The sequence below is a fragment of the Eubalaena glacialis genome, chromosome 17, assembly GCF_028564815.1.
Source record: "Eubalaena glacialis isolate mEubGla1 chromosome 17, mEubGla1.1.hap2.+ XY, whole genome shotgun sequence".
Taxonomy (NCBI): Eukaryota; Metazoa; Chordata; class Mammalia; order Artiodactyla; family Balaenidae; genus Eubalaena; species Eubalaena glacialis.
The window spans coordinates 42,687,572-42,714,369 of NC_083732.1; the positions used below are offsets into that span (position 1 = coordinate 42,687,572).

Consider the following 26,798-nt stretch of genomic DNA (forward strand, 5'->3'; position numbering starts at 1 on the left):
AAAAGGGAAAGAACAGGGTTAGTGTGAGGAATACCTACTGTCTAGTTTGACACAGGTAAAACAAATGGCTATAAAGATAGTATGGTGACACATGTATAGAAGTACATGAATAGAATAGTGGGCTTCAGAGTTAAATCTTCATTAAATGAATTCATATATGATAATAATATCATAGGTGATGATATTGTTTATTGATATACATACCAAACCTTTTGAGGTTAGAGTCACAGTACACCTACCAGAGCATGGCAGACTCAGAATGGAAATTCTCCTGTTCTTATTTATCATGAGTGCCAGGGTATTATTATTTAAACATTTCTCTTAATATGAACTGTCTAAAAACTATAAATAACTTTGCAATATTTCTGATTATTGGATCTATAAATTGGATCTATATAGATGCACGCTGTATATTTATTGTAACATGATTACAATAACATACAATCATTATAGTTTTTTAAATATAAGAAAATATTAAGAAAAAAAATCTAAAAAGTCACTTGAACTATTACCCAGATAAAATAGCCACTAATATTTTGTATTTTGGTAACTTTTCTTCCCAATATCTCTGGGCTTACACAGACACATGCACACACACAGTCTCGCTCTCTTTACATGCTTGCATAAATTATATCATACATTAAATATCTTTTTAAAACTGACTTGATGCAGTTTTGAATATATCAAAATTTATTGGACCAATCCTCTATTCATGAACATTTGGGGGGACACGATCTACATGATGGAGTCGTAGGACGTGAAACTCACCTCCTCCTACAAATGCAACAAAAATACATCTACATGGGGAACGATTCTCACAGAATATCTACTGAATGCTGGCAGAAGACCTCAGACTTCTGAAAAGCCAAGAAAATCTCCACATAAACAGGCAGGAAAAAAGAAAAAAGAAGAAAACAAAGTGAGAAAGGAATCAGGGTGGTACTTGCACCCCTGGGAGGGAGCTGTGAAAGAAGAAATGTTCCCACACCCTGGGAAGTCCCCTCACCAGTGAGGAGATCAGGTGGGACAAAGGGAGAGCTTTGGAACCTTGGAGAAGAATGCAGCAACAGTATTGCAGCAGCCAGAATAGAGAGAGGCCTGCACAAATGGTCAGTGCCACCATCCTGCACCCCTCAGCCTGACATGCATGTCCACTGGTGTGTGCAGGGTGCTGGAACCTGAAGCTCGAGCTTCAGATATCAGACCCAGAGAGAGGGCTGGGGTTGGCTGCACAGAAACAGGCTGAAGGGGCTGGAGTCTGGTGTGACTGCAACTGAGGGTGTATATGGGGGAAGTCTGGGTCGCCTTAGAGGCCAGGTGCCATTGTTTGGAGGGGGTGCATGAGTGGGGGAGCAGGATCCGCCATTGCAGCTTCTTTCCCTGTGCATGCTCTCATGCAGCCGGACACCACGTACACAAGCCCCAGGAGCATTTGTGAGCCACTGCCGCTACCCTCACAGACTCCAGGAGTGGTTGCAAGCCACCTCCACTCCCATCACATGCCCCAGGGGTGTGTGTGAGCCACCACTGTCACTGAAAACCCAGGACCAGGCACCAACCAGTGCATCTGCATACCCCTTATCAAGAGGATAACAACCAGCACATGCTGAGTAAAGAGGCAACAGGCATCTATGCAAAACAGCCCTCACACCAAAAATTTTAAACCCACACTAGCAACACAGGGCTGCTTCCACATATAAATAGCCCACCAAGACCACAGTAGATAATTGTTTCTTCTAAATCACAGACTATGAGAAATGTAAGTAAAATGAAGCAGAGGACCCACTCCCAGTTAAAAGACCAAGAGCATTCCCCTGAGAAAACAATGAAACAGACCACTTCAGTCTAATAGGCACTTATTTCAAAAAGGAGATAATGAGAATACTGAAGGAATTAAGAAAGGTTTTCAATAGAAATGCAGAGTACTATAAAAAGAAACTAGAAACTATAAAGAAGAACCAAGAAAAATTAGAAAACACATTTGCTGAGAAGACAGCTGAGCCAAAGGCAATGAATAGCATAATGAATAATGTAAAAGAATGAATAAGTGAGCTGGAAGATAGAATAATGGAAATCACCCAATCAGGACAAAAGTTGGAAAGCCAAATGAAAAGAAAATGAAAGCAATATAAGAGACCTATGTGATAATATAAATCATGCCAATATACACATAATAGGCATTCCAGAAGGGAAGAAGGAGAAAAGGGGATCAAAAATGTATTTCAAGAAATTATGGCTGAAAACTTCTCAAACCTAAAGAAGGAAACAGATATCCAGGTACAGGAAGCACAGAGGGTTCCAAATAAGATAAATCCAAACAGACCTACACCAAGACATCTTATAATGAAAATGGCAAAAGTTAAAGATAAAGAGAGGATTTTAAAGGCAGCAAGATAAAGCAAAGAGTTAATTACAAGGAACCCCCATAAGGCAATCGGCTGATTTCTCTACAGAAAATTTGCAGACCCAAGGGAGTGACAAGATATATTCAAAGTCCTGAAAAGGAAAAATCTGCAGCCTAGGATATTCTACCCAGCAAGATTATCATTTAGAATAGAAGGAGAGATAAAGAATTTCTCAGACAAACAAAAACTAAAAGAATACAGCAATACTAAACTTATCCTAAAGTAAACATTGAAAGGTCTTTTCTAAATAGAAAAGAAGTAAGAATCTATAGAGAAAAGAGAAATCACAATTGGGAAATAAATCACTTAAATAAGCTAGTACACAGATTTTTAAAAAATCAAAAAATTTTCCTGTGAAAGTGTTGATAACCACAATGAACAGCAGAAGGATGAACATGATGATGTAAAAGAGGACATCAAAATCATAAAATGTCAGGGAGTAGAGTAAGAAAATGTGGATTTTTTTTCCTAGAATGTGGTTAAGCCTATATAACTACCAGTCTGAGGAAAGTAGATATAAGAAGGGGTTAATATGCTTGAAAAACAAGGTAGCCACAAATTAAAAACATACAATAGATCCACAAAAACCAAAAAGAAGAGAACATAAGTATAACACAAAAGAAAATAAACTACAAAAGGAAAAACAAAAAGAAAAAGAAAGGGACAAAGAAGAAATATAAAATCAATGGGAAAACAAGGTTTAAATTGGCAATAAATACATATCTATCAATAATTACCTTAAATGTTAATGGACTAAATGCTCCAATAAAAAGACACAGAGTGGCAGATAGGATGAAAAACAAGAGTGTACAATATGATGCCTACAAGAGACCCACTTTAGGGCAAAGAACACACATAGATTGAAAGTGAGGTTATGGAAAAAGATGTTTCATGCACATGGAAATGACAAAAAGATGGGGGTCGCAATACTCAGACAAAATAGACTTTAAAACAAAGGTCATAAAGAGAGATAAGAAGGACACTGTATAATGATAAAAGGATCAACACAAGAAGAGGATTTTACACTCATCAACATATATACACCTAATATAGGAGCACCCAAATACATAAAGCAAATACTAACAGACATAGAGGGAGAAATTGACAGGAATACAATAATAGTAGGAAACTTCAACACCCCACTCACATCAATGGGCAGACTTTTCTAGTCAGAAAATCAATAAGACAACAGAGATCCTAAATGATACAATAGAACAGCTAGACTTAATTGATATTTTCACAACATTACATCCAAAAAAACCCCCATTGGAAGATGGGCAGTTCATTCAAAAGAATGTTAAAGGCCCAATATCTTAGAAATTGTCAATTAATGTAAGTAGGGAAGAACTTTACAATTACATATCAGTTTTTGTTTTTTCTTCTTTTTGAAATGTGACTGGAATTGCCAATTTTTAAAGTGTTATTCCTTTAAGCCAAATCCTTCCCATTCCATATTTTTTCTAACAGACAAATTTGAAGCTGGGAAGGAAATTTGAAGGAGGAAGTCATTGCTGTTGTTAAGCTCTGAGAATTTTCCCAAGGGTAATTCAGTTTGTAAATTGCTTTAGTAAATTAGACTGTTTTGAAAAATTTTCCTGATGTAAATAAAATGGTGTATTTTATATGGTATTTAATAGGATTGAATCTACTTACCTCAAGGATGTACTACAGTCCAAAAGGACTAGTTTTCTTCATAAAAAGTTATAAGAGTTGTATGTTGTGGATTCTGAAACATGTACAAGAAGAAGAGCTGTATAATTGGAATATGGTTTCCAACTTTTCTACAGTGAAAAGAAGTTTAATAATTTAAAAATCACTTTCAAACAATTGTTTCAAACAACCTTGGCTCATCTACAAACTAGGTAACATATTTCAGTTTGTGGGGCTCTGTTTTGAAGAAATTGTTGAGTAATCAGTCTGTTTTTACATATTTCCCTAATTAGAGGCTTATCTATTTTTAAGGGGAAACGTCAAATGCATTTTGGAAGCCCCTATCATATGAGGGAGCAACAAAGAAGTGAAAATGCTAAAAAGTGTGAAACCGGGCACTTTTCATCCTCTACATGATTGTGGACATATGATTACTAGGACAGTGCTTACAAGGTGAAGAGTGGGTGCATTCACAGTGTTCACATTCTCTATTTACACCTCTTTGAGGTTAGTAAAATTCACAGTGTTGCACACGTAATGAAGACCCTACTGTCCGCTGGTTACTGGCTTACTCAACCAGTGTGACTGATCACTTCTTCTGCTTCAAGAACAATGCTAAGTGCTGGGAACACAGTGATGAACAAAAAATTCAGGGTTTGCCCACAAAGTGCTCACAGACAGATTTATGTCCATTCTCATTAATCCCACAAAAATCTTACAAAATGGCCATTACGATTCAGACAGATTAAGTTCCTTGCTCATGACTCCAGAGTTGGATTTGGATACCCCATTCCCACCCCTACTACACTACCTAATACTGATTCCTCTGGGTTTAGTGACACATCACTAGGAATTCATTGTGAGATCCCTAAATGTCCAGACTTGTAGAGTCCGAATCACAAGGGGATGAAGCCTGTTTCTAGGGCCTGGCTAAAGCCTTTGGGGCATCTACACAGAGTTGTCAGGTCCTCTTTCCCACCTCCCTACAAGCCTGAATTTTTTAAATGTATAGATGCTTATTAAAATTATAATTATAATTTCCTATATTTTCTGATTGTGAAATGGTAGCTAAATTGATCAATGTTTAACCTTTCTCTTTTTGGGGGGTTAAGGTGCCCCTGCTGTGTTTCCCTAAGCACACTCTTAGTCTGCCACCGATGACCCAGCACCAGTCCTGCCCAGCTTTAGCAGCTTATGCTTACAATGCTTCCTTCAGATATTGAGGCCCTTCTGCTTTGTCTCGGTATCTTTTTATCATCAACTCATGTAATTGGATATTATGACAAGGAAGCAACTAAGATCCTTCATTCTTTTAATCTGATTCCTATATTCAGTGTAAGAGTCATTTCATCTTTCTTTATTTTGTTCATTCATTTCACTTTTATTGAGTGCCTGCCATGTGTTTAGCAATTTGCCAGATATAAGATATAAATGAAAAATGCAATTCTTACTCTCTAGCATCTCAGAGTTTAGACAGGCAGGTAGAGAGGATACTAAAAAAAATATTTTTTAAAAAATATAAGAGACATGAAAAGGGTATGTAAGAGTGCTATGGAAAGGAGGAGGGAAAACCAATCCAGCTCTGGGGATTGCTGGGGGCATTGGGAGAGGGAGACTCTTCTGAAGAGGAAATGATGTCTTCTTAAACCCACTGTTAGTGGGAATGTAAATTGATACAGCCACTATGGAGAACAGTATGGAAGTTCCTTAAAAAACTAAAACTAGAACTACTATATGACCCAGCAATCCCACTACTGGGCATATACCCTGAGAAAACCATAATTCAAAAAGAGACATGTACCACAATGTTCATTGCAGCAGTATTTACAATAGCCAGAACATAGAAACAACCTAAATGTCCATTGACAGATGAATGGATAAAGAAGAAGTGGCACATATATACAATGGAATATTACTCAGCCATAAAAAGAAACAAAACGGAACTATTTGTAGTGAGGTGCATGGACCTAGAGTCTGTCATACAGAGTTAAGTAAGTCAGAAAGAGTTAAACAAATACCATATGCTAACACACACAAAAAGGTTCTGAAGAACCTAAGGGCAGAACAGGAATAAAAATGCAGTCGTAGAGAATGGACTTGAGGACACGGGGAGGGGGAAGGGTAAGCTGGGACAAAGTGAGAGAGTAGCGTTGACATATATACACTACCAAATATAAAATAGGTAGCTAGTGGGAAGCAGCTGCATCACACAGGGAGATCAGTTCCGTGGTGCTTTGTGACCACCTAGAGGGGTGGATTAGGGAGGGTGGGAGGGAGATGCAAGAGGGAGGGAATATGGGGATATATGTGTGCATATAGCTGATTCACTTTGTTATACAGCAGAAACTAACACAACATTGTAAAGCAATTATACTCCAATAAAGATGCTAAAAAAAAAACAAAAACATTAAGTAAGGAACAGGCCAGTTAAGGAAAACTGTATTCTAGTCAGAGAATGCCAAGGCAACAGCCCAGGAGCATGGGATAATGGCTATTTTTTGGCCCAATGGCACTTACTACTCTCAAGTCCTAATTTTGTGATCTACAGTTACATAAATGGCCATGCAGAATAGGTGCTAATGGGGAGCTGTGCCGTCCTGTGTCTTCTCTCAGCATTTACTGCAAGTCTCTGGTGATACTCTTGTCTCACTGTATTAAAGTTATCTATTAAAATAGTGTCTCTTTAAGTCACACATGTTCTGCAAGAGCGAGGACCAGTCTTTTTCATCATTTCCTCAGCTATGCGTGTCAGTTGGTGGCATGAAGCAGGCACTTAACAGATAGCCAAATAGAATTAATTTTTCTAACCAATTTTTTCCCCAATGACTTACCAAATTGTTCTCTGTAACAGGAGAAATTTAGATTGAACTTATCAGAGTTAAAGCATCAAAAACTAACTCACTAACTTTTCAGAGTTTTCTAACTAACTTTTCCATAGTGTAGCTACCACAAAAAATGGAGGTTCCTGAAAAAATTAAAAATAGAACTACCATATGATCTAGCCATCCGACTTCTGGGTATATATCCAAAGAAATGAAAACAGGATCTTGAAGAGATATTTGCATCCACATGTTCATTGCAGCATTATTCACAATAGCCAAGATATGGAAACAGCCTAAGTGTTCACTGATGGAAGAATGAATAAAGAAGATGTGGTTTATATATACAATTTAATATTATTCAGCCATGAGAAAGAAGGAAATCCTGCTGCTTGTGACAATATAAATGGACCTTGAGGGCATTATGCTGAGTGAAATAAGCCAAACAGAGAAAGACAAATATTCTGTATTTTGGATGGATACCAAGTCACTCAGAAAGTCGATAGGAAGGCTGGAGATTAAGCTTGGAGGACAAGACTGCTGAAATCACAGCCAAAGTTCCCCTATTATATCAGTTAACTTGTCTTCAGGGGCTCCATTGGCTTTGTGGCCACTTGACACTACACTGCTTTTGCCCGCTGATATTAATGTTTCCTTTCATGTACCTTGATACAGATTTAAAGTCCCAAGTGAAACATCCTAGATCTCAGACTCTGCTCCAGCTGCCAGGGGAAAGGGAGAGGGACCATCTTCCCTCCTTGGAAGAGGTGAGTCCTGCCCCTGAACAGGATCCATACCATGGAACAGGTGCCTAGATGAGGAAGACGGTTTGATCTTAGGCTGCCAAAGCAACAAAAATGTCCACCAAACTGCCTGAAAGTATTCTGAGTCATTGTTCCAAACGATGGCCTTCTGTAAAATTTTTAAAATGTAAATAAGATAGATTCCTGGCTGTCTGAAATGGTTTAGATAATAGTTCCTCCATGAAGCAGAGACGGATTGAAATACAATACGTCCTCACATGGCTATCATCTCCTGAAATGCTAGAAATACCTTCGTGTCAAAGTCTTACAAGAAGCCCAAGAGCTGGAATTTAGAATGACATTCCTCTCCGCCCACTCCGCCCCGCCAACCCCTCAACCAGGATTTTGCTACAAGAAGTTGGTCAGAAGATGCATTTCCTCTCTCAAGTTGGTTGTCTCTTGTTTGTGATTGATACTATACACAGTGAAGCATCTGTGTTTCAGAAAAATGATGTGTGAAAACCGTTTTCAAAAATGCACACTGTCTGTATAAAAAGAAAACCAAAATTATGGTTACCACTTTGTAGTGCCTATTGAATTTGTCTGTGAATGGAAATCTAATTGCTATCCATTTCTACTGAAGCCTTCTACTAACATTACATTTCCATTAAATAGAGAACTCAGCTATAGCAATATGGTATTCATGTTGAAACAGTAAAAAACATTAATGACTAGTTGGTTGTTTAAAAATTTATATTTCCTCTTGACAGATCATTAGAGGAAATAACAGAAAATATCATTCGTGTCAGCAAAGGTAAAAGGAACATATTTTCTGAAATGTTACAAATAGCTCCCTGGTTTTGAATGATGACTACTGATTATTCTCCTATTCTTCATTTATAATCACAGAAACTCTTCTTCAACACCTGCTGCTATTACCATGGGATTGGCATAAAAATATTATCACTTGCAGGGCTGAATTTAAGGACTGAGGGACCCACAGCTTTGGTTAGAGGGATCAGACCTAAACTGCACTTGTTGCAGAAAAGTCTATTCAACACTCCATCCAATGGCAGGAACAAATAATATTGTATTTTTATAAACTTGGTAACAATGTTCATGATTAGTTCCCCTCCTCCTTCTCCTTCTGGTTTTTCTTCTTCAGTGATGTGAATGACCAGTATCCTTTTGATGAGTTGGTCAGTCCGTTTCTTAATGATTTTGTATTTTCTTTTGATAAACATTTGGCAGAAGAAAGGGACAGTTCAGATAATGAGATTTGTAGTTAATAAGGTAAAATCACAAAAAGATGTTAGATTAATATTTCTAAAGTACAGCTCTAATCAATATCTGGCCTTAGTCTAAAGTCTTTCACGTCTCTACCTAATTAAGTCCAGAGTTCTGGACTTCAAATGTCTTCAAGCCTGTCTTCTGATATTTTATTCTGTCCTGTATGTATAGTACAGATCAGTTCAGTGGTTCTTAATCTTGGCTGTATATCATAATCACCTGGGAAGCTTTTCTTTTTTAAACACTGATGCCCAGGTGCAGCTGCGTGTTAATTGAATATGAACCTGGAGGTGAAACTCAGGCATCAATTTGTTTTTTCTGTGTTTTTTTTTTTAAAGCTCCTTATGTTTTTTTCTATTGTCACAAAACAAACCCATACCAAGACTTATTTGTATAAAACAGTAACCATTTTATTATGCTCCTGAATTCTGTGGGTCAAGAATTTAGACAAGGCACAGCATTGATGGTGTGTCTCTGCTCTACAATATTTGAGATCTTGGCTGAGACAACACAAATGGCTAGGTGTGTCTCAAACAGCTATGTGCTGGAATCATCTAGAGGCTTCTTTATTCACTTTTCTGCCACTTAGGCTGGGAAGACTCAAAGGCTGAGTTCAGATAGTACTGTCAGCCAGGGTGTCTACTCTGCTCCTCCATACAGCTTGGGCTTCCTCAAAGCATGGTGGCTCAAGGTAGTTGGATTTCCTATAGGAATCCCAGGACTCCAGGAGCAAATATCCCACTGAAAATGGTGGAATTGTGAGGCTTTTTATATACCTAGACTCAGAAAGCATAACATCACTTTTGCTGCATTTTCTTCATTGAAGCAGTCACAATTCTTCAGATTCAAGGGGAGGAGACTCACGTCTCTACAGGAAGAGTGTCAATGAAATTGTGGCCATAACAAAAGTTGCCATAAACCCCCTGGTAATTCCAATGTACAGCCAAAGTTGAGAAGAGCTGGATCCATTTCTTGCAAACACTGATCTACAGAGCAGGGCTGGGACTTGGGTGAGGTGAATGAGATACCTAGGGTGCAAAGGCAGTCACTCTCAGGATCATGCAAGTGCAGGGTAACACCTCCTTACATTTTGTGCCCAAGGCAATTTATCGGTCTAACCCTAGTCTTGCCCCTGCTACAGAACACCAGTGTATGAATCATGGGTGAAAGAAGGACTTAGATTCTTGGGTCTCATACTTTGATATTCTGATTCAGTAAGTCTGTGATGTAGACTGGGATTCTGTATGTTTTCAGAGATTCCAGTAGACTAATTACAGATTTCCATGTACTTTCCTCGGTACCATGCCTTTGCTCATGCTGTTCCCTCTACCTGGAATGTTTTTTCCTTCTATTTCTATCAACTATGGAATATCTACCAATTTTTAAGATCTAAGATCAGGAGTATTTCAAATACTACCTCTTTTATCGAGCCTCTCTTGGTCCCATAAGCTAAATTATAAACTATTCCTCCTAAGAAACCCGTAGCACTTTTTTATATGCCTTAAGGAACTCACATTTTGTCCTGGTAGTTTGTGCACTTGTCTTATAGAAAGAACATGTTCTCTTTTCTTGGAGGCCACCAAATGCAGATCTGGATCCACCCCATCAATTCTCACAGGCAGAGTCTTGTTTGAAAAAAGTGCTATTTTCTTTGACTCATCTTGCTCTGAGACAGTTCAACTTTGTAACCCACACAGCAACTGGCATGTGCTGTGCACATTTTAGAAGCCCAATAAACAGTGGATATCTATCCTGATGAAAGGTGAGATTACCATTTTTGCAGACCTCAGATGTTGAATAATTGCCCTCGTTTACATTCTTAAGCATAGATAGGTATTGCATCCTTTATTGTGACTTCACCTTTGGAAAATTTGCTTGAACATTACCTGACAATTTTTTCTCCACAGAGAACTTTTTTTTTTTTTTTTTTTGATGCTCACTGTATGCAGAGTTCATACCCTTGACCATGGCAGTACCACATTTAAGCCACAGAACCTTTTGAGGTAAGCACTGCTATTGTGATTCATTTTCCTGATGAGGAAAACCGAGGCTAAACGATTTAGTAACTTGCTAGATCACAAAATGACAAATTAACCAGGGCAGGTTCTGAACCCGGGCATCCAAGATTCCAAAAATGTGTGATTTTATCCTCACACTAATCCAGCCCCTCTTTGGTTAGTGGTATCCATTTACCGGTCTTTGGGGAGGGTAGGAAAGACAGGTGCACTTGTTCAAAAGCAAAGTTGGCAAAACCTCTTGGAATCGCTCTAACTCATACGGTTTCCACCCGGGGTGAGCTTGGGGGCGTCCGTACTTTGTGCTCTTGCTTCTCAAGACACCTTTCCATCTGTTCCCCCTCTCTGTCTGGGCTACCTCCTTTCTCGCTGCATGTGGGACTGTTATGGAGTGGGCAGATACCTCAGTGTTACATTCAGCCAAGGCCGACGGCGGTGCAGGAAGGGGAGGATGTTCAGAGTCCACTCCCCCACAAAGTGGAGCAGCGCTTTGCTACGTGCAGGGATGAGACTGATCCAGGCGCTGCAGCCAAGGGAAGTGGGGGAGGCGCGAGTTAGAGCGCGTGGGAGCGCCGGGGAACAGAGGTAAGGAGGGGGAGAGCAAGCCAGAGAGAGACAGGAGTGAGGCTCGCCGGGAAGCGAACACCAGCTCCGGATCCCGAGCCCAGCAGCAGGCGGGGCAGAGACGGCAGTGCGGCATCCTTTGCCTGAGCCTGTGCAGCCGCCAAGACCCACTCCCGCTCCCGGCCATCAGGGCTCCCAAGAATGGAGGATTCCCGGGAGACGTCGCCGTCCTCCAACAACTCCTCGGAAGAGCTCAGCTCTGCGCTGCAGCTGTCAAAGGGCATGTCGATCTTCCTCGACGTAAGTACAGAGGGAAGGTGTTAGATCAGTGCCCCCCCCGCCCCCGCCCTCACCCACCGCCAGCGTCTTTTTTCTTACTCGGGAGGAGGGGTGTCGGCCCAGGAGCTGATCAGCCAGTGTTTTGCCCCCAGAACACCGGAGAGAACTACTTCCTACTTCGCTTCCCTCTCTGCCTGGTAAACCACCCAGGCAAATGCTGGAGAAATGACCACCACTCAACTTGTAAAAAGGGCTGTCCCAGACCTAAAACCTGGGGCTTAACAACCCTTAATAAATTCCAAAAGTTAAATTTCTCAACAGCCTGGATTCCAATAGGGACTAGGTTTGTAAATACAACAGTCTCCATAGGAGTGGGGGGCGTTGTCCCAACTCATCTCTAATGTGCTCTGTTTGCAGCACCCACCTCGCAGATTCTCTATGGTGACCAAGGGAATCGGTAGAAGTGGCAATGCCCCGCCTCCTCCTCCAGCCCCCTAGAAAACACTTTGAAAACATATTTGTTTTTCATTTTTACCAGCGGTGGCCAAGATCTCTTTCATAATGATTCTTATTTCACCACCATCTCCTATTTTTCCATTTTCCTGCTCTGTTATTGGCCTTCTGTACCTCTCCAAGTTGTAATTACTGTCATTATCTTCATCAATTCAAGCATTTAGCTGTTCTTCTTTTGGTCCTCTCCCTGGCTTCGGTATTGATTCTCTTCCTCCATTTCCCTGCTGTTGATGATCATTTTTGTTCATTCTTTATTTCCCTTTCTCTGATATTTTTCTGCCTTCATGTTGTGGTTTCTATCTCTATAGCAGTTTTATTTCTTATTTGTTCCTCGATTTTGCTTTACTCTCCTTCCTGCTGGTCTCTATATTTCTCACCCTTTTGTTCAGCTCTTTTCTCTGCCTTTAGGTTTTGTGGTTTTCCTATCCCTCAGTTGCCTGTGGGGCACCCAGCTCTCTCAGCCCCTCAGTTGTCACATTCATGCTGTCCCCTGAGGTAGTTTCTGGCTCAGTGGGGACAATTCTGGCATGCAAAAAGATGGGCAAAGGGCATTGAAGAGTGATTTGTGCTCTTTCCTCTAACTTCCTCTGAGTTATCATTTCTTATTAAAATCAAGGTGAGGGGGCCAGAGGCCAAATACATTTATTTATTTGTGGAGCAATGAAAATATGAGGAAACCAAATTATTAGTATCATGATGGTGAAGCAGAAATGATGAATATAAGGGAGAGGAGGCAAGGAGCCCTCCCAAGTTTATTTTGAATGGATTAGCTTGACTTTTTTAACTGGGAGAGAAACCCCTATCAATAATTAAACCTAGTGTAAGGCAAAAATACAGATAAGGTTCAACTTTGTTTCCTGGCAGCCTTCTCTTCTCATCACCATGCAGCTGCAATTGGGGATACAGGCATTCTGGGCAGGTCATCTTCTTCCCACCAATACACATGTGGGATTCCAATTTCTTCCACTCAATAGGATTGTTAATACCTCATTTTTAATGAGGTATTAACAATGCTAATGAGCACTCATCTCTGCTTAGTTTGGGTCAATCAGATGATGTTATTGGTGCTAATGGTTAAACTGGCTGATATTATTCCTTTTAAGTCTTGCCATTCAAGGTAAAAAAGCCCCTGAGGAACTAAGCAGGTAGAGGAGGAGGCACACAGCACACCAGAGAAGGAAATCCTCAGGGACAGAGAGTCAGGACCCCTGAAAATCATCTCAGTTATAAGGTTGATGGCTAAACTGCTATGAAGTTGATTCAGAGAGAGAAAGAGGGGCTTCCATTCATTCTGAGCTGATCTCCAGCCTGTCCCTGAAGGATAACAAGTGCTTCCCTAAGACTTTTTTATTTTTCTGGAAAAAAAGTGTATTTAATTTATTTAATTAATTAATTTATTATTTATTTATTTTTCTTCCAGTTTTATTGAGATATAATTGACTTACAGCACTGTATAAGTTTAAGGTGTACAGCATAATGTACACCTTAATATATCCATAATGTGCACTTACATACATCATGAAATGATTACCGCAATAAGTTTAGTGAACATCCATCATCTCGTATACATACAAAATTTAAAAAATAGAAAGAAATTTTTCCTTGTGATGAAAACTCTTAGTATTTACTCTTCTAACAACTTTCTCATATAACATACAGTGTTGTTGATTATATTTATCATGTTGTTCATCACATCCCTAGTACTTATGTATCTTATAACTGGAAATTTGTACCTTTTGACCACCTCCTCCAATTTCTTCTCCTCCACCCCTGCCTCTGGTGACCACAAATCTGATCTCTTTTTCTATGAATTTGTTTGTTTGTCTGTTTTTGAATATAATTGACTTATACCACTATGTTAGTTCCTATTTAACAACACAGTGAACTGATATTTCCATACATTTCAAAATGATCACCAAGATAAGTCTAGTTAAGATCTGTCATACAAAGATATTACATAGTTATTGACTATTTCCCCACATTGTAGATTTCATACCTGTGACTCATTTATTTTGCAAATGAAAGTTTGTACCTCTTAAACTCCCTCAGTTATTTTCCCCCCACCCCTCTCTCCTCTGTCAACCACCTTTTTGTTCTCTGTATCTATAACTCTGTTTCTCTTTTGTTATACTTGATCATTTGCTTTGTTTTTTAGATTCTACATATAAGTGATATCATACAGTATTAATCTTTCTCTGCCTGACTTATTTCACTTAGCATAATACCTTCTAGATCCATCCATGTTGTCACAAATGGCAAGATTTCATTCTTTTTTTATGGCATATATTTTTATATTGCATATATATACCAATTCTTCTTTATCTATTCATCTATTAATGGCCACTTAGGTTGCTTCCACATGTTGGCTATTGTAAATAATGCTGCAATGAACATAAGGGGGCATATATATTTTCTAATTAGTGTTTTCTTTTTCTTCAGATAAATACGCAGGAGTAGAATTTCTGGATCATATGATAATTCTATTTTTAATTTTTTGAGGAATCTTCATACTGTTTTCCATAGTGGCTGCACCAATTTACATTGTCACCAATAGTGCATGAGTGTTCCCTTTTCTCCACATCCTCTCCAATACTTGTATTTGTTGTCTTTTTTGATAACAGCCATCCTAACAGGTGTGAGGTGATATTTCATGGTGGTATTGATTTGCATTTCCCTGATGATGAGTGATGTTGAGCATCTTTCCATGTGCCTGTTGATCATCTATATGTGTTCCTTGGAAAAAGGTCTATTAAGATCTTCTGCCCAGTTTTTAATTGGGTAATTGGTTTTTTTGATGTTGAGTTGTACAACTTCCTTGTATATTTTGCATATTAACCACTTATCAGATATGTCATTTGCAAATATCTTCTCCCATTTAGTAGATGGACTTTTCGTTTTTTCGATAGTTTCCTTCACAGTGCAAAAGCTTTTAAGTGTGTAGTCCCATTTGTTTACTTTTGCTTTTGTTTCCCTTTACTGAGTAGACATATTCAAAAAAATATTACTAATAATGATGTTAAAGTGTGTACTGCCTATATTATCTTCTAGAATTTATATAGTTTCAGTCTTACATTTAAGCCTTTAATTCATTTTGAATTTATTTTTGTGCATGGTATGAAAGAATAGTCCAGTTTGATTCTTTTGTATGTAGCTGTCCAGTTTTCTCAACACCATTTTTTTTTTTTTTTGGCCACACCATGCAGCTTGTGGGATCTTATTTCCCTGACCAGGGATCAAACCCAGGCCCCAGCAGTGAAAGCACTGAGTCTTAACCACTAGACCACCAGGGAATTCCCTTCAACACCACTTATTGAAGAGGCTTTTTCCTCATATATATTCTTGCTTCCTTTGTGGTAGATTAATTGGCCATATAAGTGTGGGTTCATTTCTGGACTCTATTCTGTTCCATTGATCTATGTGTTTATTTTTGTGCCAGTACAATACTGTTTTGATTACTGTGATTTTGCAGTATAGTTTAAAATCAGGAAGCATGATACCTCCAGCTTTGTTCCTTCTCAAGATTGTTTTGGTTTTTTGTGGTCTTTTATGTTTCCATACAAATTTTAGAATTATTTTTTCTAGTTCTGTGAATGCCATTGGTATTTTGGTAGGGATTACACTGAATCTGTAGATTGCCTTTGGTTTTAACAATATTAATTGTTAATATTGTTAACATTAATTGTTAACATTTTAACAATATTAATTTTTCTAATCCATAAACATGGTATATCTTTTCATTTGTTTATGTTGTTCTCAATTTCTTTCATCAGTGTTTTATAGTTTTCTGAGTACAGGTTTCTTACCTCCTTAGGTTTATTCCTAGGTAATTTATTCTTTTTGATGTCACTGTAAATGGGATTGTTTTCTTACCTTCTCTTTTAGATAGTTCACTCTTAGTGTATAGATATGCAACAGATTTCTATATATTAATTTTGCATCCTGGAACTTTGCCAAACCCATAATTAGTTCTAGTAGTTTTTTTGTGATATATTTAGGATTTCCTACATATAGTATCATGTCATCTGTGAACAATGACAATTTTACTTCTTCCTTTTTTGTGTCAGCCTGCTGGTGGGAAGGGCCAAGGCCCAGGGTGCCCTGGGGTTGGTGCTAGCCTGCTGGTGCATGGGGTTGGTGGACACTTAGGTCACTTCTGTATCTTGGGAATTGTAAATAATGTTTCTATGAACATTGAGCTCCATGTATCTTTTTTAATTTGTGTTTTTGTTTTTTTCAGATATATACCCAGGAGTGGAATTCCTGGGTCATATGATAGTTCTACTTTTAGTTTTTTGAGAAATCTCCATACTATTTTTCACAGTGGCTGCACCAATTTATATTCCCACCAACAGTGTACAAGTGTTCCCTTTTCTCCATATCCTTGCCAGTATTTGTTATTTGTGTCCTTTTGGATAATAGCCATTCTGATGGGTGATATCTCATTGTAGTTTTGATTTGCATTTCCTTGATGATTAACAATGTTGAGCATTTTTTCATGTACCTGTTGGCCATCTGCATTTCCTCTTTGGAATAATGTCTATTCAGTTCTTCTGCCCATTTTTAATTGTTTTTTTTTGATGTTGACTTGTATGAGCTGTTTATATATATTGGTATTAATATTTTATCAGTCATATCATTTGCAAATATTTTCTCCCAGTGAGTAGACTGTCTTTTCATTTTGTCAATGTGTGGTTCCTTCTTTATATTTTTGGTGTATAAGATCTTTTCTGCTAGATTCCAGCCTTTCTCATCAATTGTTTCTCTGTAAATAGTTGTAATTTTGGTGCCCGTAGGAAGAAGTAAGCTCAGGGTCTTCCTACTCTGTCATCACGGTCATACCACTTCTCTGTGACTATTCAAAAGCAGTGTACAAATCCTAGTGATACTGTAGAGATGAATGGATTGAACTATGTAAATAGAAAGTCATCATCTCTGACATAAACACCTACTTGGCCCAAGTGTTCAAACTGCTACTTAAAAAGAAGAAAAAAGAAGAGATTAAAATCTCATTTATTATTATTTGCATATGTATGATTGTTCCCAAGTTCTGTAAATAAATAGTATCAAGTTTCTGTTCTGAAGGAATGCATACTCTATAAATAGGACAGCGTTGTCTTCGTATATTTATTTTTATAATTAAAAAATAAAAATATAAAACTGATTTCACATGACAGGTGTTGACATGCTTTGTTGCCAGTAAAATGGTTGAGTCTACAAAAAAACTGCCACTGGATTTTATCTTGAATAGAAAAGATTTTGTTTACACTTCTCTTTGAGATATTTTGTGAAGAATCTAGCACTCTGGTGAAATAGGTGATTGAAAAAGAATTTGTTATTTAGGGATTTTTGAATTATTTATTTCTGGATCATATTGCTTTTAGCAGAAATAAAATGTGGAATATAAATACATAATTTTATTTTATCAGTTTTAATGTATTCTAGTAGCACTGCTATGAAAGATTGCTTTTTGAATTCTACTCACATTATACTAAGTAGGTGATATATATTCCCTTTTCCAAAGAGGAACAGAAATGAAATTGATTAGAGCCTTCTGCATCACACAGACTAATTTCTAAATTTGAGGAAAACTTTGATTTTCAGTGTTTATATTCCAGTGTCACTGCAATAATCATTCCTCTAAGAAATGATTTAAACTGCTTTTGAGGATACTGTTAATGACATGACTGTGTATGTCCAACTGGTTAGAAACTAGACATAGATCAGAAAATCTGGGAGAGATTTACCACAACTGTTGGCTTTTGCTTCATTTTCCTTATCTCCAATTCAGCAATAATAATGAGTATGATATTTAATGTAAATGTTATTGTGAGTATGAACTAACAGTTCATAGTAGAGAAAACTGAGAAAAAAAGGATATGTGCTATGTAAATTTGAACTACTCTTGTTACATCAGTATTCCATGTTGAATGTGTAAATAACAGTAGCAAAACCCACAAGCTAATACAGGCAAAATTTTGTAAATCTAATTTGTATGATTTTCTTTCTAAAAAATGTCAGAATTAAGTATCAGTTCATCATAAATACTCTTTAATATCTTATTGGGGGGCTTAGAAAACCTAGTGCTGGTACGAAATCATGGCTGTGCACTGAGGCTGCTGCAGTGCATTTGCATAGGGCACAACTGCCAGCCACTGGACAGGGCTGAACTGGTTCCAGTGTGCAGCAACACGGAAGGACATGGAGGATTACAATTATTTTCCTTTTTACATCCATATGCTATCTTTTTTAAGGTTGCTGCGTTCCAGATAACAGAGAGTAAACTCTAATTTAGAATACTAGTCTGTATAACATGTGGACCCTCTTTTGAGTCATCAATTAACTCTACTACTGTGCAAAGGGAGAAAAACTAACCTTCAGCTAATCCCCTAAAGCAAGATGAATCCCAAATGAAGTTAGTTGCAGTTTCACCCATTTGATGCTGCTGCCTTCTCCCAAACAGATTTCGTTTGATTTTTAACTGGAAGGGAAGTGGTGAGGTAGAAGTGGGGCCTTGAATGTTGTGAAGGAGAGAGATGACTTTATTGTTTGTCTTCCCTTCCTTCCTCTAAGCAAGCATGCACATCCATGAACACCCAGAACAAAAGGCACATTCCTTTGATGGTCAGAGACTTTGTGCAAAAGAGTAATCTTTTCTGCTTGCAAAGATACTTAATCCCAATGCCCTGTATATATTCATCTGTAGAGAGGACTGTCAGAGCAGAAACAGTTTTCCAGGTACAGTGGTTCTGTGACTGAATTCTGTTACAGTTACACCTCCTATCTTGCCTAGCGCACAGTTGTTTATTTGAGTGAGATTAATAACATGCACAATTTTTAATTTGATATTGTCCAGTTGGGACAATGGAAATTAACACATCACTGTCTACTTTAATGGCAATGTCACTCTACTAGTTTCAGGAAGCAGCAGAAATAAGGAAAACTTAGTTTTACTGTTATCATACATTATAAATTATAAATTATTTTCCTACACGGCCTACATTAGGCAAAATTGAGAAAACAGTGCCCACTTACCTGCATCTTATCTCAAGGTGACTAATCTCCTGGTAGCAAAACTACCTGCAAGATGTCCAGGCCCACACACTATGACTCACCTACTAGGTCTTCCTTTCTGGATGGTACTCCATGTTCTGGATGAGTCCCTACTCCCTGCCCTATGTCTCAGTTTCTCAGGAGTCCACTAAGTGACTGATGTGACTGATAGCTCATCTCATTACCTAATTAACCTGGTATATGAGAGGAGGCACTTAGCAAACATTAGTTCAGTGAATGGTGATGGTGTTAGTGTTTTATGCCTCCAAGACAACATTTGCATTTTAATACCTACCTTCGATAACTTAAAATGAAAAGTGAAGAACTTCAGTCAAGGCCATTAAAGAATATCTTTCAAGGTAAAAGATGCTATTTGATAAAACTTAAAGGGTTTCAAAGACATGGCACCACCTGCATTAAGCTTTAAGTTTGGTCATGATATTTAAATCTATTTACTATCTTGTGATAGCAACTAGTAAGATTAGCTGACCCAGAGTACTATGGTAGCATAAGATGATGAACTCAATTCTCATTCGCAGTACATTTTTTATTAGTCTGAGATCTCAGAGGAAAAATCTGCAGCAGAGACACTGCCGTTTGTATTCAATTAATTACAAAGAACTGTCTTAATAATGAGTGTCTATCTTAATTTCATCTATAAGAAGCTGAATGCTATTTAAGATTGTTCTTTATGAAATGAAATGTTGGAAGTCCTGGGTCTGAGTCTCTGGTGTTTTGTTATTCCTATTTTAATCACTTCAAACTCATAAGGGTACAATAGAGCTTGAAACAGAATCTTAGAGTATATCAAAGGTAAGAAATAGATTGTGTTTTATGTCTCCCCAACTCTGTGGCTTCATGTTTCAGAGGAGAGAAAGAAGCTGGTTATGATGGAGAGATGGATTCACAAAATCTCCACTAGAAATTACTTCCAGTATGGTAAAAAAGAATCTGTGTCTCATTTTGCTCTAAACATAGAAACTCTTACTATTGAAAGCAGTCTTCCTGCAATAATTAAATAAATTTAGTTTAAAAAAGTGCACTTTTTATGCACTCAAGTCACGGTGATACATATCCGTTATTGGAAATTTTTCACGGGAGAGGTTTTTAGTAATAATATTAGTATTTTATGATAAAAACACATTGTAATAATGATTAGATTTATCCATACTTCATTTCCATGAAATCAACAGAAGGCAAGGAGGATCAAGTCTGTAGTGGAAAGCAGTAAAACAGAAAATTTTGGTAATAAAAATTATTGCTCATGTTTCAAGCTAGCCACCAAGAAATGATGACCCAAATATAAGAGTAGCTCTTGTTACTTAACCATAACTATAAATTTCTCAGGAAAAAAATAATCCTTAAGTACTCCTTCACTTAATTAAAACTTGTCTTTGCAATATGGTAAAGTGACATTTTCTTTGGTACTGTGTATAACATAGCTGTGTATTATATTATCCAGATTTTTTTCTAGCAGTATACAGTATCAGTTAGGGCTAATTTGATTGCTGTTAACAGAAAAAAATAACCCAAACTATCAAGATTTAAAAAAAATAACAATTTATTGACTCTTGTAATGAAAAGCAGAGATCATCTTTTCAGGATGGCTTGATCAGCGGCTCAGAGAGTGTCATCAAGACCCAGTTTCTCTCAGCCTCTGGATGCTCCTTTCTTGAATGTTAGTTATTTCCAGGTTGTATATTATATTAACTTCCTAGGGCTTTTATAATAAAGTACTAAACAAACGGTGGTTTAAACAACAAAATTTACTCTCTCAGTTCTGGAGGTTAGAGGGGTGAAATCAAGGTGTGGGTAGGACCATACTCCCTTTGAAGGCTCTAGGGGAGAATCTGTTCCATGCCTGTCTCCTAGTTTCTAGTGGTGACCATCAGCCCTTGGCATTCCTTGGCTTGCAGCTGTATCACTCCAATATCTGCCCGTTATCACATAACCTTCTTCTTTGTGTCTCTGCATCTCTGAATTGCTCTCCTTATAAAGTCACCAACCATTGGATTTAGGGCCCAATCCAGTAAGGTCTTAGTTTGATTACAACAAAGACTGTATTTCCAAACAAGGTCACATTCACAGTTACTAGGGATTAGGACTTCAACATTCGTTTTGGGGCAATGCAATTCAACCCGTGGCATATACAATTACAAAAAAGCAGCTCCTTACTTATATTTTCCTAGGTTCAAAGTCAACAGAAGATAAAGTGTTTCTCTCTTGACCACTCAAGGAAAACCAAGGCTTCATTGGCTTTATTGTGCTAATGCCTGAGTAATCATTGTGGCCAGAGGAGTATGATGCTCTGTTTACTAGGCTTGAGTACTCTGCCCAACCCTGGAACACATGGGCCAAGAGTGGAGGAAAGATTGGTTTCCCAGAAGAAAATTAGAAATCTTTACTAAATATACTGGATGGTCAAACAGTTCATATCCATCAAAGACAATTTAAGATAGTTCCAGATAATAAATTAACTCATAAAAGTAAGATGTACTATAGATGCAAGAGGTCTTATTTATCCACAATTTATTATTTTTGTTCCTGTTTATTCCCCATGTTATTATATGATTGACTTACATTAAATAGCACATATTTAAAGTGAAAAGTTGATGAGTTTTCACATATTTATATATCTATGAAACTTTTACCACAATCAAGAAAATAAATATATCTACCATCCTAAAAAATTTCCTCATGCCCTCTTGTAATCCAGCCCTCTCTGCCCTTGCATTCCTACACAACCCTTAATCTGCTTTCTGTTACTATTTGCATTTTCTGGAATTTTATATAAATGGAATAATATATCTTCTTTTGTGTCTAGGTTCTTTACTCAGCATAATTACTTTGAGATCTATCCAAGTTATTGTATGCATCAAGAGCTCATTCCTTTTTATTGCTCAGGAGTATTCATTGTATGGATACACTATGGCTTGTTTGCCCATTCACTTGTTTATGGACATTTGGATATTTTTAATTTTTTACTATTGTAAAGAAATATTTCAACTGGGAAAACTTTATTTTAAATTGGAATTTCTTTCATTTAATAATGGGTAAATTATGTGGGAGTATAATGTTTGCTGCAATACTTACAAAAATGGTGATAAAATATTTCCTTTTTCTTTTCCAGATACTGAGGAGAGCAGACAAAAATGGTAAGAGCAAAAATCTAAAGTTTCTATTTATTAATCTATTACTGTTTAGATCACTTTATATAGAATAATATGGAAGAGAGAGGGGAACCCAAGAAATTGACACATAATATGTCAGTTTCTTGTACCAGTAAGAGTTTTAGGTGAGTTCATGGCTCCAGAAGTTTAGGCAAGTTCATTAGAAGTTGACAGAGGTATCTGCATTTGACAGGAAGATGGAATTTATGCCTTTGAAGTGAGGAGCCATCATACTTGGGCTCTGGCTTTCCCTTTTGTGTTGTGATTTAAATTAATTTTAAAGTAATAATAGCTTCTATTTGTTGAGTATCTACTGGGGTAAGTGCTTTGCCTTCATTATTTCTTAGAGTTATAAGATATAGATCTGAGACTTGAACTTTAGTCTGTGTGGCACCAAAGTCCAGGCTCTCAACATTGAACTTTATAGTGGACTTGGGGCTACTACACTCTAAGATGGTTACCTGGAAGCATGTATTACAGACTTATCTCTACTCCATGGCTCTTGAGCATAGCTCTCCCAGTCGAATTGTATGCACTGAGAGTGATAATCTATAGAGGCAGACAAGTAGCAGAAACCAGAAGGAAAAATTGTTTTGTGAAAAGAACTAAAGTTGAAATGACGCCTGCACAAAGTCCAATTATAAGTTGTCATAAGCAATATCTTTTGACTCCTTCATTCCACTATAAATTTTGTTCCACAGAATAACAAATCAGAGATTATTTAATTTATTCTGCTGCTGTAGCATAAGTACATAACAGAGTTATACCCTTGACAAGAGTTTCTTGACAAATTTAGGGTTTAAAAAGTCCTTTTCTTGAAATCCAATTTCTTATATATGGGGAGAAATTGCAGGCAGAATCTAGATCTGACAGACATGTGTTGTAGTCTAGTTAGCCATTAAGCTGCCAGATCAAGGAAAGCTTGACTGGCACTCTACACCTTTCCACACAACAGAAAAGATATAAATCTAAAGAGCAATAAAATAATGCCCCAAATCCTGATAATATTTAACTGTGCCTACCCAATTAAATGTTTTCTCAAACCATGTGGCAGTCAAAGGGTTTTTTTTTTCACTTGAACCACTTGATTAATTTTTAAGACAGACATAATGATGCTATCATCTTGTCTCCTCATTCTACTCATTGGCCTATGCCTGATATCTACCTCCAGTGATGATGAAAGCACAACTGAGTAGTCCATATGTCTCCATGCTACCTGCCTCGTACTTCGGCAGCCATTTTCAGCTCAGAAATACCTTGCCTCCCTCTCTACCTAAGATCCTAATTCTCTCAAGGCTACACTTTCCTTTCCTTGGACCCCAATGCTCTGATAGAGGGTCAGTATTACCTTTGTATCTATCACTTTTCTTTCTATCAAAACTTACCTCTTTGGCAGCCCACTATCATAACCCATAGTCATAATAAAAAGCATCTGAAAAAAAAAACCAATGTGCATGATTTAATGGATTTTAAGATAATTTCATATGTTATGCCATGTAGAGTGGTCATTAGCACTAGCAACCCCATGTGGTCCTGTTCAGTTTCATGTTTCCTCACCTGTCTCATCCCCCCCATATGATACCTCTCCCCTTCTTGTTCCCTTTCCTAGTGCCCAATCCCAATGTGTTGTCAAAGCTACCTGTCCTTCTGCTCTTGTTCCCACAATCTTCACCATGCATCCTCCTCTGCAGCCCTCTGAAGCACTTGGGGCTCCACGTGCCACACTTCTGTGGTGTTGTCCCTGCTTTCATCTCCACCTGCTCTGGTCTTTCAACCCTTAGCCAGCTTGAGAACTCTGAGGTATTTCTTACATTCCTGGTGAAAGACACCTTATCTAGGAATCACTCATCAACTCCTCCAGACAGAGCCCCACCCTCTCCATACTTTGGCATGTATTGATTATTGCCCTTTGTGAGGACTAAAATTGTTTGTTGGTGATTCTACTTCTCTAAACCAAATGTGCATTTCTATGGTAAGGAACTTGTCTTATGAGTAGACACTATACCTAGCCAATACTAGGTGCTCAATGGATATTTGTTTAATGAATTAATAATAATTAAGTACATTCTACTCCATTATCCATCTCCCTTCCATCTGTCCACTCTTCCCTCTGCCTTTCATCCCACTTTACTCTTCTCCCTCATTCTCAATGTAAAGTGAGGAGAGGACAGGGTCAGGCAAGTATGGGTTTAAATCACAGCTATGCCACCTAGTAGCTTTGTGACTTTGGGTAAGTAACAAACTCTGTACCCTCAGCTTTCTCATTTACAAAATAGAGATAATGACATCTACCTATGTCATGGGGTTTTAAATAATAAATGAGATAACATATGAAAATTTCCCAGGGCAGTGCATATCATATAGTAAGAATTTATACCTGCTCATTTTGCTGGTATTATTAGGATTAATGTGATCAGTATACTACTGAAAGCCTGAGTTGTTTTTGTGTTGTGGTGCTTTGGAGACACTTGGTGACATTCTAGTCATTTTTATTTCAGTGGAGTTTAGTGGAAAAAGCAGACTATTTACCATACAAGCAGAATTGAAAAACAGGAAAAGGATAGGAATAATCTAATGTAAATGAGAGGATATTAGCATAAAAAAATCTTTCTTTACCATGTGCTCATCACATTCTGTATTGGCAAATAAACAGGTGTTACATGTACTTCTCACATGATAGAATACGTTATGGACTGCATAATTGGTGATGGAATAACACAGGGAATAAGAGACTATAAGCAGTATGATAGATAGCCTGCCAGGGTACAGATTTAATTTTGGAATCTATCTCACATGAAAGAGAAGCTTCTGGAGAAATTGGAAAAAATAATACATGATTAGAGAGATCTTGGGGGGTGGGGTTGGTTGTTGTTTTTAAATCATAGACTAGGGTCCTAGACATAAAGATAGACCTTAAAATAGTATTGTATAGGAGAGACACAAGTGCTTTGATCTAAAGAGCCTAGAATTAAACACAGAAATGCAAAACTTACTTCTATGCAGGCCGAATGAAAATGGAAATGGTAACATGGGCATTTGTAAAATATGCAAAAAGAATTTTTTTAACATTTTCAAAAGGCAAAATAAAAAGGCTCATTGTAATGAATAACATCATCTAATTCCTCTTGTAGATGTGCATTTGCTAAGATCTGCTGCAATCCCTGATCTGCCTTTCTTGGCAGATCAGCAAATAGGCAGGCTGTATGAATGACACTTTTGATCCCAATGTAATGACTGATCTCTTTAAGAGATCATTATAATTCTCCTCAGTGGCCTTTAGACCACCCCAATAACCTGTACATTGTAAATCTGTGAGGGCAGAGACCATGCCTATTACACATAGCACCAGGCCCACAGTGGTGAGCCAAATGCCTGTCACAACATTGGTGCTCAATAAATATTTGTAACTTTATTTGTAAGAAGTGCATTACCAACAATTTGACCTTGAAAACTGAAGAAACTTAATCATATGTATCAGTTAATCAAACTAAGCACTGTTATTGTTTATCTGTTGTTTATTAACCAATAGTATTTGTAAAATTTATTGAGGATATATTATGGGCTACGCCTTACACTAGATGCTTTGTATATATTGTCTTCAGTTTTTATGAAAAGTCTACAGAATAGCCAGTTTAGATTAGTGGTAAGAACACAGGCTTTAGTTTTATGACTTTGACCAAGTTACTCAACTTCCCCTTGCCTCAATTTCCTCATCTGTGAAAGAAGGGTAATATTACTTCTTTTATGCCTCTAAAACACTTAGTCTTGATCTTGCATATAGTAGTAATTGTACAATATTTTTAGCTATTTTTAATATTTCCCTTTTTTTTAGGTGAAGCTCAGAGAGTTTAAATAATTTTTCTGGGTTATATTGTATGTTAACAGCAGAATTTTGAACTCAGGTTTATCTGATTCCAAATTTGGTGATCTTTTCACTTTATTGTATATGCACATATATATGTACTTCAGTCTACAAATATATAAATATAATTATAACCTGAATTTGCAAAGAGCTTGAATATGATATTCTGATTTCCCAATACACTAGTTTTCTTGACTTAATGCACTAATTTTCTTGGTAATATGAAAGAATTATGACTCTTTGAATGACTAATCTACTTCAAGAAAATAATGCTGGCATTAAAACCCCTGGTCTAAGAACAGTTGTTGTATATGTGTGCTTAGAAATATTTTAAAGATAATTTCTAAGAGTCTTTCGATTTGGTTACCCAAAGTTTGGTTTATTCAGTTAAAATGTAAAAATATGACCTCAAGTAGAGGGGTGAAACAAAGGTTCTGG

The 26,798-nt window shown here is 37.4% G+C and overlaps 1 protein-coding gene across 1 annotated transcript in view; it reads left to right on the forward strand.

Moving 5' to 3' along the window:
- The first annotated feature begins 11,687 nt into the window (after positions 1–11,687).
- Positions 11,688–26,798, forward strand: part of NECAB1 (N-terminal EF-hand calcium binding protein 1) — a 292,395-nt gene continuing 277,284 nt past the window's right edge. The window contains exons 1-2 of the mRNA XM_061171970.1: positions 11,688–11,786; positions 22,459–22,483. Coding sequence (XP_061027953.1) covers positions 11,688–11,786; positions 22,459–22,483 — 124 coding nt within the window. The remainder of the gene's footprint in view (positions 11,787–22,458; positions 22,484–26,798) is intronic.